Source organism: Schistocerca serialis, chromosome 6, assembly GCF_023864345.2.
Source record: "Schistocerca serialis cubense isolate TAMUIC-IGC-003099 chromosome 6, iqSchSeri2.2, whole genome shotgun sequence".
In the NCBI taxonomy this organism is placed as follows: domain Eukaryota; kingdom Metazoa; phylum Arthropoda; class Insecta; order Orthoptera; family Acrididae; genus Schistocerca; species Schistocerca serialis.
Window position 1 is genome coordinate 389,974,229 of NC_064643.1, and position 19,575 is coordinate 389,993,803.

The 19,575-nt window shown below is 38.6% G+C and overlaps 1 protein-coding gene across 10 annotated transcripts in view; it reads left to right on the forward strand.

Moving 5' to 3' along the window:
* The window catches only part of LOC126483737 (proton-coupled folate transporter-like), a 263,942-nt gene that overhangs the window by 195,867 nt on the left and 48,500 nt on the right, over positions 1-19,575 (forward strand). For all 10 annotated transcript variants that reach the window (XM_050106856.1, XM_050106855.1, XM_050106861.1 and 7 more), the window contains exon 5: positions 17,911-17,994. In XM_050106856.1, the coding sequence (XP_049962813.1) occupies positions 17,911-17,994 (84 nt within the window). The remainder of the gene's footprint in view (positions 1-17,910; positions 17,995-19,575) is intronic.

The window sequence follows — 19,575 nt, forward strand, 5'->3', positions numbered from 1 at the left end:
TTTTGGCATTGCTAATTAGTAGAAAATAATTCAACTGTGATCCTGTTGAGTATATTAGAATATCATGGCTGTCACATATATAACTGCTGTGCCATGTACTTGTGTTATTCACCAAACAATAGCTTAAAGATATCAGCTGAATTGTCCAATACCCCTGACCTTGTGCTTTGGTTCTCGGCAATTGACCAGGCTGTAAAATGAATTGATTAATAGCATGAGGAAAACGTTAAAATACTCTGTTAGGATTCTATTCATATTGCACTATGGTGTAATTCTATTAATTTTGTCCAGATTTAAGTTTGAACTTTTTTATTTATGATTCTATCATTTTGATCTTACACAAAATGTATTTTTTTTTCAGAACCCCATGTATCAACAAACAAGTGTAAATAAAAACATATATTAATAATGTCACAGCTTTATTTATGTTACGACAGTTTTGATGTTACACAAAATGTAATTTTTTTTCAAAACTCTGTGTATCAACAAACAAGTGTAAATAAGAACATATATTAATAATGTCACAGCTTAATCATGAAAATTCAATGTGTGAAGTGTAACAAACATTCAAAAAGTGAGTAAATATCATCACTGGTATTAGAAGTTCTCTAAATATGTTTAGAACCATACTTCCATTCAGCCGTCAAACTTCAATGTGCAATAACAGGTCTCCATACTGGCTATCCAGTTGTTCTAATAACACTCAATTTTTTTCTCTAGAGTGGTTGTGAGCAAATTACATTCACAATTTTTGTGACAATACTCATAAATGTGCCTCCTAATATCATGTTGTATCTTCTTCCCAGGATAGTGTAGCAATTCGATGTGGCATAAACTCAACAAGTCATTGGAGTCCCCTGCAAAAATATTGAGCCCTGCTGCTTCTATAGCCATCCATAATTGCGAAAGTGCTGATGTAGGATTTTGTGCCACCACCAGCTTGCACAGTGCCTTATTAACAACTTTGGTCTATGGCTTCATGGAGTCTGCATCACTGTCAAACCCTACCATCACCACTTACCAAATGAAATCATGGGTCTATGGCTTCACAGAGTCTGCATCACTGTCAAACCATACCATCATCTCTTACCAACTGAAATCATAACTCACCTGACCAGGCCATGGTTGTCCAGTCATCCAGAATCCAACTGATATGGTCACAAGCCCAGGAGAGGCACTGCAGGCAATGTCTAACTGTTAGCAATGGCACTCACACAGTAGTCTTTTGCCACAGCCCAACATCAAATTTCACTGCATTGCCTTAACAGACACATTCATCATACATTCTACATTGATTTCTGCAGTTATATCACACATTGTTTCTTGTCTGTTAACTGACAACTCTCTACTGCTCTTGGTTGTTACATGAATGCCATAGACCACTGCATTGTCTGTGGTGAAAGATATTGCCTGGAATGTGGTATTTTCAGCACGCTTTTGACACTGTGGATCATGAAATATTGAATTCCCTAACAATTTCCAAAATGGAATGTCCCATGCATCTATCTCCAACTACCATTTCACATTCAAAGTATGTTAATTCCCGTCATGCAGCCATAATCACATTGGAAACATTCTTGCATGAGTCATGTGATTCCAAATGATGGCTCTGCTAATGCACTGCCTTTTTATACATTGTGCACGTGATTCTACAGCCATCTGTATATGTGCATATTGATATCCTATGACTTTCATCACTTTAGTGTATATGTTGGCATGTGGACTCCATAGTTCTGATCAGCAGCACTTAGCAGTACTTGGATGACTAGGCACAATAGTGGTGTGGGTATGTTCATTGCCAGCTGTACAGCATATTATTTGTTGATGTTCACTACAATGTTGCTGAGCTGTGCTGCACTGGGGTGTGTATTGTTGCACTATTTTCATAGAGAATGTTTCAAAAATGAGTGATGAAGTGGTTTTTCGACAAGTCAGAACAAACAGCAATCTCAGTTTCAATAACACAAAGTATTTAACTGACCATTACCTCCAATGTGCACATTGTTGTTTTGTTGAGCTCATAGACAATGGTTTGTGTTGTCTATTGGAGGTGGAGCTATTCTTCCTCCCCCCCCCCCCCCCTGCCTCACCCCCCCCCCCCCTCTCCCCCACCATCTGCTGCCCCACCCTCTGCCGCCCCACCGCACCTTATCATCTCCCTGCTCACTGAAACCCTCTCTCTTAATGCACCAAGTTACAGTTGGTGAGTAGTAACCTGGCCATGCTGGAGGAAAGGCTATTGCTTGGCACAAGCATTTAAGGCAGTGAAATGCAGATGAAACTGAAAGAGACAAAGAGAGTGTTGTCAGATCTATAATCTACATATACCATGCCACCACATATTGATAATAAACTGGTTCATTTAAGCACATATTTCAGACAAAGATTTGAAAAGCTATGATGATCAACTGGTCAGTTGTGATTGATGGGTTGAGCACCCCTGCTCTAACCTATCACATTTTATGTCTTCTAATTCAGTGTATTTACCATTGTTAATAATATCAAATGACTTTTCAATCAGTTTAATGCTCACTTCAGAACTGTGATGTCTCACCTCTCCACAACAGTTTTCAACTGAAGTTTCTATACTAATTGGTTTCTGGTTACTGTTAGGCATTCTTTCTTTAGAGTAGTTATAAAATATCTTTTGATACTTCTTTCATCAAGCTGGATATATTTGTCTTCTAATCACTGCCAGTTTTTCCCTACAGAACTTGCCACAAGACACCATTCCTAAATTTGTCCAAGTTTTGTACAGAAGCCTTCACTCTTTCCCATAGCAACATCTGGTTTTACACATAGTTCATTTTGGTTGGTATTTAAATGATCTTCATCCCTGCTATTATCATACACATGAGCAGAATTAGGCGTTTCTAACACAGGAGATTTTTGATAATCCATATCTTTGTTATGGTCTCCTACAACATCTGACAGCTTCAGAATATCTAAAACTTCATTTTCTTTGTCTTTAAACACCACTTCTTCACTTAAACATAGTAACCCACTTCTTTTCATTTTAAACTTCCATCTCTTCAGCATCTTTGTTTAACTTATTATTAAAAATATTTTCAACTTCTGACTTTTTGTTCGTGAAGTTTTCATTCAATTTGATGGTAATACTGTCTTCCTGTGCTCTTGGTTGACCCGTTTCTCTTTTAATAATATTCCAAATTGTTTTAATTTTATTATCAGAGTTGCTTATTTCAGACATGATACACATACTTCTGGATTTTTTAATAACTTTTCTTAATATAACACAGTAGTTTTTATAATGTTTGATAGTTTCTGGGTCACAACTCTTTCTTGCTGTCAGATACATTTCCCTTTTCCGGTTACAAGATATTTTTATACCCTTAGTAAGCCATGATTTATTACAAGGTTTCTTACGAGTATATTTAACTATTTTCTGGGGGAAGCAGTTTTCAAATGCATTTACAAAAATGTCATGAAATAAATTATATTTTAAATTGGCATCAGGTTCACAGTACATCTCATCCCAGTCTAACTGCTGTAGGCTTTCCCTGAAATTTGCAATTGTTAAATCGTTGACTGAACATACTACTTTGGAGGACTGTTTAGTATTGCTGAATGGAGCTATGTCATATATTGTAACTAGCTTGCACCATGATCAGAAAGACCATTCTCAACAGGCTGAGCATTTATCTGGTTAAACTCATCTTGGTCTATAAAGAAGTTATCTATCAGTGAACTGCTATCCTTTACCACCCAAGTAGGAAAATCAATAACGGGTGTCAAATTGAAAGAACCGAGTAATACTTCAAGGTCATTTTTCCTATTACCCTCCTTCAGGGAATCTACATTGAAGCCCCCACAAATAATAATTTGCTTCCCCCTGTCTGACAGATAGCACAACAAGGAGTCCAAATTTTTCAGAAATAGATGAAAATTTCCTGATGGGGACCTATATACAGTTACAATTATAAATGTGCCTTTATTTAATTTAAGCTCACAGGCACATGCTTCTATATGTTTCTCTACACAAAACTTTTTTGTTTCTATACTTTTTGCACAATGATAACTTTTGACATATATGGCAACTCCTCCTTTCTCCATATTTTCTCTCATTACGTGTGCAGAGAGCTTATATCCACTTACATTTACCTTATCCATATCAGTAACAATGTGATGCTCAGACAGGCATAGTATATCTATTTCATCCTCAGCTTCTAAATCTTCTAAACAAACCAGAAGCTCATCTATTTTATTCTTTAAACTCCCAATATTTTGATGAAATATACTTACATTATTTTTAATTATACTTTTATGAGAACCTTTCCTTATTCTAACATTTGCAGTACTCTCCTGTCTGAGTTTCTCATTGTGCTTAGGCCTAGTTCCTATACCAGTGGTCACATGGTGTTCAGAGAGGCAGATTATGTCAACTGGGTTGGGTGACTTTAATTCATCAATGCAGTTACCTAGGACTGAGATACAACTTGGTGGACATAAAATTTCTGGTGATTGGTGAAAATTTATAATTGACAGCTGTGATTGGTGATCCAGTGTGCTAGAATTGTTCTGTTTAATCTCTTTCCTAAACTGAAGATTTGTTTCAATCCTGACCTCTCGTAGAACTTGACAACTTTCTGTCTTACCTATCCTAAAAAAGGTGCTGCTCCAACACCTGTAACCACTGGTATTTTACCATTCATGGCAGTGCCTCCCCCCCTTAAATTTCCTGCTATTACCCCAGCCAGTTTCCCCTTCCCTTTCCTGTTGTAAATTTACTATGCTACAAACTGTGCTATACATACATTGTCAGCTAATGTATTTATTGTATCCAATACAGTCCCCTGGAAAACTTCAAAGCAGATTATCTCTGTAAATTCATGAAAAACTTTAAGAACAACCAAATTCTCAGCACTTTTTAACCATGTTCCACATGCATGTTTCACTAAGGAACAACAAGCAGCCTCAGCCATTTTCATAGTGCGTGTTAACAGCACGACGATCAGAACACAACAGCACAGAGGCTGTGACTGTATATGATTTCTGAAATCAAAACTACATAGCTAAAGCTTGATTAAGAGATACGTCAATGGTTGTTAACACATTTGAGTATCATTAAGTTTCATTTAATGTAACTTAGTAATAATATACCTTCCAGGAGCATAACGCCACCAATGTTTGAGTGTTATGGCTCTGACCAATCATCTCATTTGTGTTTGTTTACATCAGGTTTATTCTTATGATGAACAGAGTATATCCATGGTCCCTGCACTAACATCATCATATGCTATCATACTGTGGACTGCCAATGGAGAGGTTCTCAGTTTAATGTGCTAATCCTTTCATCAGTAAGTTTAGAGGGTTACTGTGGTTGATTGTACTCTGTCTGCTGTCTGCTTGCAATTTCAGACACACCATTCATTTGTTTACTACGCCAGCCAGTCAGGCTCCAGCTCTCAATTGATATGATTTTTTTTTTTTTTTGTCATAGTATATTTATTAAATTTTGTTCTTGTTTTTCTGTTCAAGAGTTTTAATCTTGCACTTTTGTAAGTGTAAATTCATTCAGTCTGTAGCACAGTGGTTACTCACTGAACAGCCAGGTACATAGCTCATTAACACATCAGTGTCAGTTGGTGACACACCAGCAATGTAGCAATACGCATAGCTAGAATTCTATCTGGTTTTACAGTTTACTTCTTCAAACGATGGAAAATACAAGACAGAATGTAACAATATAATCAAAAGGATAGTTGCTATGCACCATTTAGTGGCGATGCTGAGTCGCAGAAAGGCACAACAAAAACATTGTTAAATTAACTTTCAGCCAACAACACCTTTATCAAAAATAGGAAAAACACACACACACACACACACACACACACACACACACACACACACACATGGCTAGGATGTGTTCATGCTGTGTGTGGACACAGGAGATTGGTCAGTCGCCTTCAGACTGCTGTCTTGGGGTGTAGCAGTGGCAGAGAAAGTGGCACATTGCATGAGATACCTCAGGTGCCACTTGTTTCGCCCATGGTCTCTGCTTCCAAGGCACCTCCTAGTATACCCGACGTAGGGGGGGTCTGCTCTCACAGCAGGGTGAGTGGCGAGTGGTAATACATTCATGTCGCTTGAGGTCGAGGGCCAATGTGGAGACTGGCTGCCTGGCCTTGCTCATTCACCCTGAGAGCGGACAGGTGGCTGCTCCTTCAGCAGGATCCAAGGAGGCATGTGGAGAGAGGGGTTTACTAGTTATTGGGAGCTCCAGTGTTAGGAGCCACTTAGACGGATACAATTCAGGGCTGGAAAGAAAGCCAATGAGCACTCAGTATGTCTGCCAGAGGCTCTCATCCAAGCTGTGGGGATGGCCTTGCATATTGCTTTTGAGCATGTAGGATACAGTCGTCTGCAAGCTGTGGCTCTCGTCAGCACCAACAGTAACTGTCACATAGGTTCTGAGGCAATTCTCAGTTCATATAGGTATGCTATAAGAATAGTTTGTAAAGTTGATAGCAAAATGTCATGCAGAAGCCTCTTTGGGTTCTAGGTATTCTTACACTCACATGCCAATAAATATACTGCTTAGGAGCAGTGGCATTTTTCAAAGCAGATTTCTTTCTTCTAGCATACATAGATAAAGTAATCTACAAGTAATTATCATAAGCATCAGTTTGAGTAGAAAACTAGCACTTACTAAAATTTTACAATGGAAAAACATAAAATAACAAGGTGATCTGACATCAGAAAAATGTCAGATTGCTTCATTATTTGGTGTTTCTCCAACGTGAAATTTTAGTGAGTACTAGTTTTTATTCTTTTTGCTATGTTTTATGATATATCTGATATTTCCACCTCTTTGTGGGGATCTAGTCTATGTATGATGTGTAATTTTGACATTATGTTTCTGGGTTTGTAGTTATTGCTCTTACATTGTCTTCAGGTTACATGTATTTCTGAAGAAGATGAATTTACATCTGCTAGAACCATGGTAAAAGTTTGAATAAAATCACATTTTGTTGTGACTGGTTAGCTGCTTTGAATATATTTACTGTACATGGAATTTATGAATGTATCAAATAGTTCATTTCCTTAACTTTATTGACAAGTAGGCTACTACATACAGTAAAAGATGAGCTATTGGTCAGTTCTATTACAAGTGCCATCTCTCTGATGTCTCCATCCATGGCTCTGCCCATATCAAGCCCACTAACCATCAATACTACTTGCATTTTCATAGGTATCTTCCCTTCCACACCAAAAAATTTCTCCTAGATAGTCTCACAACATGTGGAATGCACATCTGCAATAACAAGAATCCTCTTGCTCAGTATACTGAAGGGCTCTGTAAGCCCTCCACAGACATGCAGTATGTCCAAAACCTAGTCCACAGATAGCCTTTGACTGTTTAACATTGTGCCCAGAAATGAGAAACATCCTATACACCCACAATCCTTCATACCCTTCCCAAAGTGGTATCTTGCTGCCAGTCCAATTTATGCAATACCCTAATCTTTTCTATACAAGCTCAGCTGCAATATGCATACTAACCACAAGTCCACCCAAATGAATGGCCACTTCCAAACTGCTGCTTGACTGTTCAAGGTTTAGCTTTGCCTACTTAAAACCTCACTCTGAATATCTAATTTGACGTTCAATTGTGTGTTTACTGAATCTAACTTAAGACTTTCATCACTTAGTTTTGTCTTAATGAAACATTTTGAGCATTTAAACCTGCTCTTTGAGCATCTAACTTCATCTACATCTGCATGACTACTCTGCAATTCACATTTAAGTGCTTGGCACAATCATACTATCTCTCTACCATTCCACTCCCGAACAGCGCGCGGGATAAACAAACACCTAAACCTTTCTGTTTGAGCTCTGATTTCTCTTATTTTATTTTGATGATCATTTCTACCTATGCAGGTTGGGCTCAACAAAATATTTTCACATTCAGAAGAGAAAGTTGGCAACAGAAATTTCGTAAATAGATCTCGCCGCGATGAAAAAGTCTTTGCTTTAATGACTTCCATCCCAACTCCTCTGCCACACTCTCTCCCCTATTACGTGATAATACAAAACGAGCTGCCCTTTTTTGCACTCTTTTGATGTCCTCCTTCAGTCCCACCTGGTAAGGATCCCACACCGCACAGCAATATTCTAACAGAGGACGAACGAGTGTAGTGTAAGCTGTCTCTTTAGTGGACTTGTTGCATCTTCTAAGTGTCCTGCCAATGAAACGCAACCTTTGGCTCGCCTTCCCCACAATATTATCTATGTGGTCTTTCCAACTGAAGTTGTTCATAATTTTAACACCCAGGTACTTAGTTGAATTGACAGCCTTGAGAATTGTACTATTTATCGAGTAATCGAATTCTAACGGATTTCTTTTGGAACTCATGTGGATCACCTCACACTTTTCGTTATTTAGCGTCAACTGCCACCTGCCACGCCATACAGCAATCTTTTCTAAATCGCTTTGCAACTGATACTGGTCTTCGGATGACCTTACTAGACAGTAAATTACAGCATCATCTGCGAACAACCTAAGAAAACTGCTCAGATTGTCACCCATGTCATTTATATAGATCAGGAACAGCAGAGGTCCCAGGAAGCTTTCCTGGGGAACACCTGATATCACTTCAGTTTTACTCGATGACTTGCCGTCTATTACTATGAACTGCGACCTTCCTGACAGGAAATCACGAATCCAGTCGCACAACTGAGACGATACCCCATAGGCCCGCAGCTTGATTAGAAGTTGCTTGTGAGGAATGGTGTCAAAAGCTTTCCGGAAATCTAGAAATACGGAATCAACTTGAGATCCCCTGTCAATAGCGGCCATTACTTCGTGCGAATAAAGAGCTAGCTGTGTTGCACAAGAACGATGTTTTCTGATACCATGCTGATTACATATCAATAGATCGTTCCCTTCGAGGTGATTCATAATGTTTGAATACAGTATATGCTCCAAAACCCTACTGCAAACCGACGTCAATGAAATAGGTCTGTAGTTCGATGGATTACTCCTAATACCCTTCTTAAACACTGGTGCGACCTGTGCAATTTTCCAATCTGTAGGTACAGATCTATCAGTGAGCGAGCAGTTGTATATGATTGCTAAGTAGGGAGCTATTGTATCAGCATAATCTGAAAGGAACCTAATTGGTATACAATCTGGACCTGAAAACTTGCCCGTATCAAGCGATTTGAGTAGTTTCGCAACCCCTAAGGTATCTACTTCTAAGAAACTCATGCTAGCAGCTGTTCGTGTTTCAAATTCTGGAATATTCCATTCATCTTCCCTGGTGAAGGAATTTCGGAAAACTGCGTTCAATAACTCCGCTTTAGCGGCACAGTCGTCGGTAACAGTACCTTCGGCACTGCGCAGCGAAGGTATTGACTGCGTCTTGCCACTTGTGTACTTTACATACAACCAGAATTTCTTCAGATTTTCTACCAAATTTCGAGACAATGTTTCGTTGTGGAACCTATGAAAGGCATCTCGCATTGAAGTCCGTGCCAAATTTCGCGCGTCTGTAAATTTTAGCCAATCTTCGGGATTTCGCGTTCTCCTGAACTTCGCATGCTTTTTCTGTTGCCTCTGCAACAGCGTTCGGACCTGTTTTGTGTACCATGGGGGATCAGTTCCATCTCTTACCAATTTATGAGGTATGAATCTCTCAATTGCTGTTACTACTATATCTTTGAATTTGAGCCACATCTCGTCTACATTTGTATAGTCAGATCGGAAGGAATGGAGATTGCCTCTTAGGAAGGCTTCTAGTGACACTTTGTCCACTTTTTTAAATAAAATTATTTTGCGTTTGTTTCTGGTGGATTTGGAAGAAACAGTATTGAGCCTAGCTACAATGACCTTGTGATCACTAATCCCTGTATCAGTCATGATGCTCTCTGTCAGCTCTGGACTGTTTATGGCTAAGAGGTCAAGTGTGTTTTCGCAACCATTTACAATTCGCGTGGGTTCGTGGACTAACTGCTCGAAATAATTTTCGGGGAAAGCATTTAGGACAATCTCGGAAGATGTTTTCTGCCTACCACCAGTTTTGAACAAGTATTTTTGCCGACATATCGGGGGAAGGTTGAAGTCCCCACCAACTATAACCATATGAGTGGGGTATTTATTTGTTACGAGACTCAAATTTTCTCTGAACTGTTCAGCAACTATATCATCGGAGTCTGAGGGTCAGTAGAAGGAGCCAATTATTAACTTTGTTCGGCTGTTAAGTATAACCTCCACCCATACCAATTCGCACGGAGTATCTACTTTGACTTCACTACAAGATAAACCATTACTGACAGACACAAACACTCCACCACCAATTCTGCCTAATCTATCTTTCCTGAACACCGTCTGAGACTTCGTAAAAATTTCTGCAGAACTTATTTCAGGCTTTAGCCAGCTTTCTGTGCCTATAACGATTTCAGCTTCTGTGCTTTCTATTAGCACTTGAAGCTCAGGGATTTTCTCAGCATAACTACAACAATTTACAACTACAATTCCGACTGTTCCTTGATCCAGGCACGTCCTGTATTTGCCATGCACCCTTTGAGATTGCAGCCCACCCCGTACTTTCCCGAGGCCTTCTAACCTAAAAAACCGTCCAGTCCATGCCACACAGCCTCCGCTACTCCTGTAGCTGCCAGCTGAGTGTAGTGAACTCCTGACCTATTCAGCGGAACCCGAAACCCCACCACCCTATGGCGCAAGTCAAGGAATCTGCAGCCAACATGGTTGCAAAACTGTCTGAGCCTCTGATTCAGACCCTGCATTTAGTTCTTTTCTTAAAGAAGCATTTCGATCACTTTGTCCTTTTCTTAAAGTCGTTGAATCTGCTCTCTGGGCTTTAAGTAAATTCACTACCTCAGACCAGTCTGGTGCCTCCTTACTCACTGTCATAGTCATGGCTGGTTCTGAAGTTTCCCCTGTTTTTTGAATGCTATCCATATCCCTATTGATTTTTGACCTAGTGATCATCTAAAACAACTTCACCTCTAAATGTACTAGCTACAGTTCTATAGCCCTTGAACAGTTTCCTCTTTTTTTAAAAATTAATTTTCTACTCAAATAATTATTGTTGTTCACTCACCCAACGTAAAGTTTTATGCTGCATCAGCAAGCAGGTATAGAATTGGCACTGGTGAATTGCACAGGCACCAGCAGCATCGCACGTTGGTTGCAGCATCACTGTCGGCAAGTGGTCACAAAGTCAGTAACGGTGAACGGCACCCATTGCAGTCAGCAACGGTGGTGGGTTACTGCATTGGCATTGGCTGGTTACTGCATCAACATTGGTGGTAGGTTACTGCATCAACGTCGGTGGCTGGTTACTGCGTCAGCAGCGGCTGGTTACTGCATTAATGTGGGTGGCTGGTTACTGCGTGTCTGAGAATTGCTTCCTCCCAACATCCAAATCTTCTTAATTGAAAAGTTGAGATCTTCCCTCTGTTCTTTTGATGTTATTACCTTCTCCTGTCTTATATTGTGTTGCATTCACAACTTTCTTCCTTTGATTCAGTAGACACAATGCAATTACTCGAAACAGTTTCTCAATCTTTGTTATGCCTGGTTGCTATGGCAACTTCTTCCCATTTTTGGCTTCCAATTTCCCTTTCTCTTCGAGTCCTGTCACTTGATCACTAGGTTCTAACGTTTTCTTGGACAAGAAGAGACAGTGCTGTGTTGGGTTGCATGACTCACATGTCTTTCCACTTTACTCATACGTTGTGTGTGCAGCTGATCCTCTTCTTTGGGTCATCAGCTACATCACTATCACCGTTTAATTCTTCTCCAAAGACTGTATCAGGTTAAAGGGAATAATATTAACCAATTCTCTATTCTTGAAATAAATCATGTACTCATAGAATCTTTTCAGTTCAACAACAATATATTTTCAACTCTCATCCCCAAAGTAACATTTATTCTGTACAAGCTCCAGCAAGCCAACTGGTTCCAAGATAAATGTCAGAATCGACAAATAACATACAATTACATATGTGCTGCCTCATGCAGAGCCAAGACATGAAGTAAGAGTCACTATACAATACATGGTTTATCTGTCTCTGTAACAATCCTCATGAAACCACAAACCACAGATCGTTATACAAACACTCTTTGACTTTTTTATATAAATTGCAAGGCAATGCTGATAACCACTTGTTGGATCTGCTCATCTGACGCAGCTCCTGGTTTCTCATGACAGCTGTCCCTCCTGCACACACAGATATGTGTGTTGCAGTAGAAAGGCTCTCTCACCCTTGTCATTAAAATATATGGTGTTCGAGACAGTGGAGAGCCAAGTGTTTCTAGAATTTACCCCAAAATTCTCAAAGCACTACACTATGTATGTAATATAATGCATCATGCCAGTAAAGAAACATGATGTCATCTCGCATGTGGCACAAGCCATCACATCATCCAACATGGCATTTGTCATGTCACGTGAGGAAACACAATGTGTTATTAAAATTTAGGATGTATGTGTCCCCACTCTGGAATACTTACTATTATAGATGCACCCTCACTCTTGGATACTTCCTATTGTAGATGCATCCCACTCTCTAGAAGTACATAAATTTGTGTCTGTTTGTTCTTACACCCCTCACCATACATGTAAAGGGGGGTGGGTTTGTCAGAGAAATTGTCCCCAAGTGAAAACAAATCAAATCAATCCCCCCCCCCCCCCCCCCCACTCACACACACAAAGATATCAAAAAGCTGTTTTAGCATCCCTCAAAAACAAATCCAACCCCAAAAATTTTATCACTCAAGAAAAACTTTTTTTAGCTATTACATGTATGCTCTTCAGCCATATGATGTGATATATTGTTTACTATGTCTGGTGAATGTTCTGGATTTTTTTTTCTTTTTTTTCCAGAATCACAAACTTTTTAGCGTGTAAATTGCAAGATGCAGATTACCAACACCTTACAGCTAAGACAGCTGACTATGCTGGGAAAGTAGGGCTAACTCTGAAAATGCATGAATATGTCAACATGTCTCAATTTAAATACCTTCAAAGATGCCAGATAAGTTGAAAAGCTAGTTCCCTTCTTTTACATCCACAATTCTCCCCAGGATATATTCACTTTTTTTGTGCTATGATAGGAGCATTTTTCAGTCTGGCTCCTAAATTTTACTCTACCATAATTTTGACATTAGATCATCACAGCTTGGCAATTGATGTAGATTTTGGTTGACTCGGGTGATGACCATTTTGGTATAGGTTTTTTTATTGTCTTTTGAACCATCTTTATTATATCAAGGCAACAGATAAAGCTTTCCCAAAACAACAAGACAACCTTTAATTACATGTATTTACAGGTCTTAAGTTCCTTTTCTCCCCTTTCTGTAACTATTTGAATATCGTACTGAAACTAAAACCTTCTGTAAACTTTGAGGAAGCCAATTGTATGAAAAATACTGAAAGGCTATAAAAATATTCTATTCTATTTCATTCTATTCTGCCTTCTTTTAAAATTTATCTGATTCAGACAACTGAAACATAGAAGTGGCATGTGTAAAAACGAACTCTCAAAAAAATTGTTTTTTGCAATAAAATCCAAATGAAGCTAAAGTTTTGAAAGTAAGTTTCAATTTTATCATAATAATGCATTTTTTGTTCATTTGATTTGCTTTAAACTGTTTCCACGCATTCAGTCCATGTAAGAACGAATTTTACATTCTACATTTAGCTCTATTTTAAATCATCATGTCTCAACAATGGATAAAAATCACTGAATTTAAAAAAAAAAAAAATCTGGTTTGACTTTACCCATTTATCTATCTTCACGCAAAATTTGGACCAGTTCATACATGTTTAAAGAATAGAAGTGGCGTGTATTTTTTGCATATTTTTTCATATAAAATCAGAACGATACACATGCAAATGATGCCGCTAGATGAGCGTTAATTTCAGCCCAAATAAAATCTTTTGCCAAAGGAATTAACTGATTTGCACAATTTGCCTAGGCATCAGCTTTGATTTGTTATTCAAACCTTGCTTAATATACTGTAACACAGCCACAATATGACAGTTGTTTGAATGGCCCTTGGTCTGCGCTAAACCAAAAACTTTTTACTCCATGTTCCAAGCTCAAATAGGTATGAAACACCAAGTCCCCCTCACCTCAAACTGTGATACTGTGTGTGGCCTTTTCACTTATATTTGTTACAGCACATATATGCTGTAATGATAGAGTATTCGTAAATGGGTTAATGATTCCCAGTTATCTTCTCCCTGTGTTCTGAGTGATGGTCTTTTTTGTGCTTCCTGTTTGAACTCCAGCCAGCTGGTCTGCAGAGTGTGGCATTCCATACTATACATCATCATCATCATTATTAGTGTTCTGCCAAAAGGCAGGTTTTCACATGGTAGTTCTCCAGGCTATCTGGTCTTCTGCCATCCTCTTCAGGTCCACATAATTTCCTCTTCCCTTTATGTCATCTATCATCTTGTATCTCTCCTTCTTTCTCTCAGTCTTCTCCCACAAACTAGTCCTTCCAAAGCATCTGCCAGCAACCACTCCCTTCCTAATGAATGTCCCAACCAGTTCTTTTTCCTTTCTATTATAACCTTCAGCAGACATCTTCTCTATACAGCCAGGGAAATATTCATGCACCTCTTTAATTAATTAAATAACTATAAGCAAGTTGATGTTAATTTTTCCTGCTGTTAAAGACAATAAACTTTGAATACATTATATTTTGTGTGTGTGTGTGTGTGTGTGTGTGTGTGTGTGTGTGTGTTGATATGTGTTTCAATCATTGTAGTCATACAACAATTTTATCAGTATAATGTGCAATCACTCATGTTAATGTTCAGCACACATAAATATTTTCACTGAGCCATGTATCATTTTTGTAAACAAGATGATTCTTTTCATGTCATGATCTACTATCTACGTTTCATACTATTAATTATCTGGTCAAAACTTTGTATGGTCAATACAACATTGTACATTAGTGACCAACTGAATGAGAGAGTGCAGTTTTTAACACACTTACCTCAATTTGGGATGGTAGTGTTTGCTCTGTTGAGCATCTTGGTTTAAGTTTTCAGTGGTTTTCCCCGATCATTTCAGGCAAGTTGCTGGGATGGTTCCCACCTCAAGGCCACAGCTAATTCCATGTCCTGTTCTCACAAAACAGTTTTATATATTACATGTGTACCTATATTGGAGCTATCTATTTTCACTGAATCATAATGACAAATCATATATCATTGTGAGATGATCACAGGGTGAATAAATAAATATATTGAGCTATTAACTGTTGTATCTCATTGTGTACAAATACAAGCTGTTCTTCATGTGCACATAGTCAAGTATTACCACACAGAGCTTGAATTACATTTCAAACTGATTGGGAACATGTTCACAAATGGAACAAGCCAGGAGATCACAGTTCACAATTTCACCCCAGAGGCTGCATGTCAATAAATTCCAGAACATCTGGTAAGTTCATCATAAGAAATAAATCGTTTCCAAACCAAAATACAACTCCAGTGCAAAGTAGTCAAAAAATACTAGTGTGGTTCATAAAGTAGTGCTTCATTTAAGTATGTGAGCTTGCTTTCTAGTCACAGTGCATTCTTACTTAAAGTGACAAAGTACCACAGAATTTGCTGATCTGAGCTGTGCCCTTTGGTAGCCTCTACTGCCATATGGCTCCATGACTATGCTCAGCTTCTGTCAAGGCAATTAATCAAGTATATTGCCTCCTTGTGAAATATCCTCGTTGATACTTGGTTGGGCTACTCAACCAGCTAAGATGCAGCTGCAAGGAAATGGATTAAATTATAGGAGACAATAAAACAAATATCATGAATAAGGATACAATAACTATTAACCCAAATTAATGTGATCAACTTTACTCTAGTTGTGTCTCAAAAGTTAATCCCTAAATATTTTACACAGTTGGCAGGAAAACTACTGCTTTGCAAAAAAGTGCTGCTCGTCCAGTTACAATATTCAGCTGCTGTGCATGTACTACTGATAACCTAAAATTTATATGATAATAATAACAATTGTCAAAGGATAACATCTATGAATCTAAACAGATAATTTTAAAAAGGTTTGGTTAATAAAGCATACATTATTTATGAGTAAGGAGAGAATTTTAAATTCCCAGTTTCAGTTCATCAGCAGCTTGTTAAAAATGTTTAAATCATAATATAGAACCTTGTTCTGAACTGCAGATCAAGTTTGCTAGGAAATTATTTTTGTGTCTTATATTGTTGCTATTATTTGTTATTAGTTACTTTAATAATCAAAGAATAAAGCCAGTGGGAAATTAGAGTAAGTCTGAACATGATTTCGAAGTTTTTCGAAGCAGCATGCCCATATAAAATTTTTTGGCATTCGGACTGTATCACATTGGAGTTAAAACTTGATCTTTCAAATACTATCTATCAGCATCTTGTTCCTCAGGAGATGAATGTCTGATGAAAGGGAAGTCTGACACAAATTACATCAAATCTGAGTTGAATTTCTTGGTAAATATAGGTGAAACACATCCAGCCACACAAGAAGGCAAATCTCCAACATTCCTTCCATTCTGCAGACTGACCTCAAGCATGGTGGGGCAATATCACACAAATATGGTATCAGATCAGTATTCCAACCTTCATGGAAATTAAGGGTTTGGTACATCCAATGAGAGACGTTCTGGGCTTGAAAGTACCTGTTGTCTACAATGTGCCATGTGAATGTGGTGAAAATTATGTACGGCAGACAATCTGCACCATAGCTGAGCCACACTCTGGATATAGGCAACAAATCAAGTATAGAAATCTTCAGAATAGCAGCCCAGTGAGGGAGGGAGGCATGCTGGCACAATCCTTCATTTTTTCATCTGAATCATGCCCTCCAGGTGATGTCACGCTGCAAGTAGAAGTTAGAAAACTTTAGTCTGCCTAGTAAAATTAAATGAACAATGTCTTTGATAAAACCTCTCATGAAGAAATCATATACTGAGAGAGCCATTTAATAGGATATCCATATTGTATATTGTATATTAAGCACAATCAGTTTACTATCCTGTTAGGAGTCAGTGTAATTCTATCTGAAATTTGTGTACTGCTATTGTGAAGTCATTCAGTAATGAATTAACTTTTGTTCATCCATCTCCACCATGACTTGTAATATTAAACAGTGTTTCAATACTTGGCAATAGACACTTCCCTTCATAGTTCTCCAAAATATTTCAATTTTTCCAAGGTTTGAATGTCTGGATATTATGCCTATTTAATTTTTCTGCTAAATGTAATACAATGTTATCAAGAGTTGTTCCAATAAACTACATTCTGTATAGTAATGGCATAAAATTTTCATAAAATATATATCTCTTAGTAGGATCACTAGGTTACAGTTTGTGTAATGAAATGCAGTCAAATGCCAGTTGCAAAAATTCAGACTTTAATAGATCACCTATTTATGGTCAGTGTAGCATAAACTGTAATATTATGAAATCAGCCAATAAATTAATTTTCCCTCTAAGTTGTTAACTTAACTCAAATTATTAAACAAAATATTTGTGAGGTATAACAATAGTGATCCAGAAAGCTAGGAAAACTAAATCTGGCAGCATAATCCTCTATTTGAGTAAACCTGAACAGATAATATCATGATATTCAGATCTATTTTCTACAAAAATTAACAGTTTGGCTGATGTGGTATCTTCCTACAAATCTTCCAAAAGGGAGAAATTTACAACTATATAAATTACTGTAGCAATTCTGAACGTGTACCGTTTTTGATTAATTCACATCCCTTAATATTTTTTTATTGTTATCTCTTTTTATAGAGCCAGAATATAATTTTTATTTTTCAGTTTTTGTATGTAAATTGTACCTTGCTGTGAAGTTACTCTGTTACTTAAAATAAATTACATTTTTTTACATTTTATTACAGCTCAGACAATTGATCTACTCACTGGTGCAGGTCTCATTCCAGTTCGATCTGTTGTTTCAAAGATTGTACCTTCCGATGAGATTGGTAAGAACTGTATTACAACATTGGAACTAGAAATTTAGAAATAGTCTTTGTGACTTAATTTAGTTCACATTAAATTTTAGTTAATGGATTATGGATAGATAAATAATTTTGAAATAAAGTGTAATGAGAGTGTCAGAAAACAGGATTTCAGCTAATGCCCAGAAATGAAAAATTTCCTACCAAAAACCCTTCATCTATTTTACCACCCAACCAATCTATAATGTACTGCAAGTCATCATTATGCTACATATTCTCCCAACCAAATGCCAAAGGGACTATATTCCTGTAGAAGGCCCAGGTCAAGATCTGTTCTATTCAGCCATCCACCACACCCCATTCCCATCATGTCACAGGTATACCATACCCTTCCAGAGGCAGGGCCACTTGTGGAAGCAGTCATATTGTACACCATCTCTACCATAACTTTTTATCAAACTTTTATTGCAGTTCATCAACTAAATGTTTACAAGAATCAATGGCAATCACCCAACAGAGCCCAACAGTAGAGTTGACAACCCAATGACAGAACACACTGCTGAATCAACATACTCATCTTAATGGCTGCTTCAAAGCCTGTGCCACCTGAATCCTCCTCCCCCAATACCAGTTTCTCTGAATTACATAGAGCTTCAGTATGTGCCACATGCAACTCCCCTTGGCTACACCAGACAAACCTCAAGGATGTCATATCCTTATCACATTGGCTTGCTGACTCTCTCCCTATTTGCTCTCAGTAATACTTCCCTCATGCAACTCCCCTTGGCAACACCAGACTAAGCTCATGGGTGCTATATCCCTTTCTCATTGGCTCCCTCTTTGTTGTCAGTAATACTTCCCTCCAACCCTCCCTCCCTCTTCCACCCTTTTCCTGCATTTGCCATCTCCATCTGGCATGGCCTCCCACTCCAATGAAGTGGCAGTACCAGTACAGTATCACTGGCTGAGGCAATGTAGCTATGCATGTGATTATGTGTGCCTGTTGATATACACTCCTGGAAATTGAAATAAGAACACCGTGAATTCATTGTCCCAGGAAGGGGAAACTTTATTGACACATTCCTGGGGTCAGATACATCACATGATCACACTGACAGAACCACAGGCACATAGACACAGGCAACAGAGCATGCACAATGTCGGCACTAGTACAGTGTATATCCACCTTTCGCAGCAATGCAGGCTGCTATTCTCCCATGGAGACGATCGTAGAGGTGCTGGATGTAGTCCTGTGGAACGGCTTGCCATGCCATTTCCACCTGGCGCCTCAGTTGGACCAGCGTTCGTGCTGGACGTGCAGACCGCGTGAGACGACGCTTCATCCAGTCCCAAACATGCTCAATGGGGGACAGATCCGGAGATCTTGCTGGCCAGGGTAGTTGACTTACACCTTCTAGAGCACGTTGGGTGGCACGGGATACATGCGGACGTGCATTGTCCTGTTGGAACAGCAAGTTCCCTTGCCGGTCTAGGAATGGTAGAACGATGGGTTCGATGACGGTTTGGATGTACCGTGCACTATTCAGTGTCCCCTCGACAATCACCAGTGGTGTACGGCCAGTGTAGGAGATCGCTCCCCACACC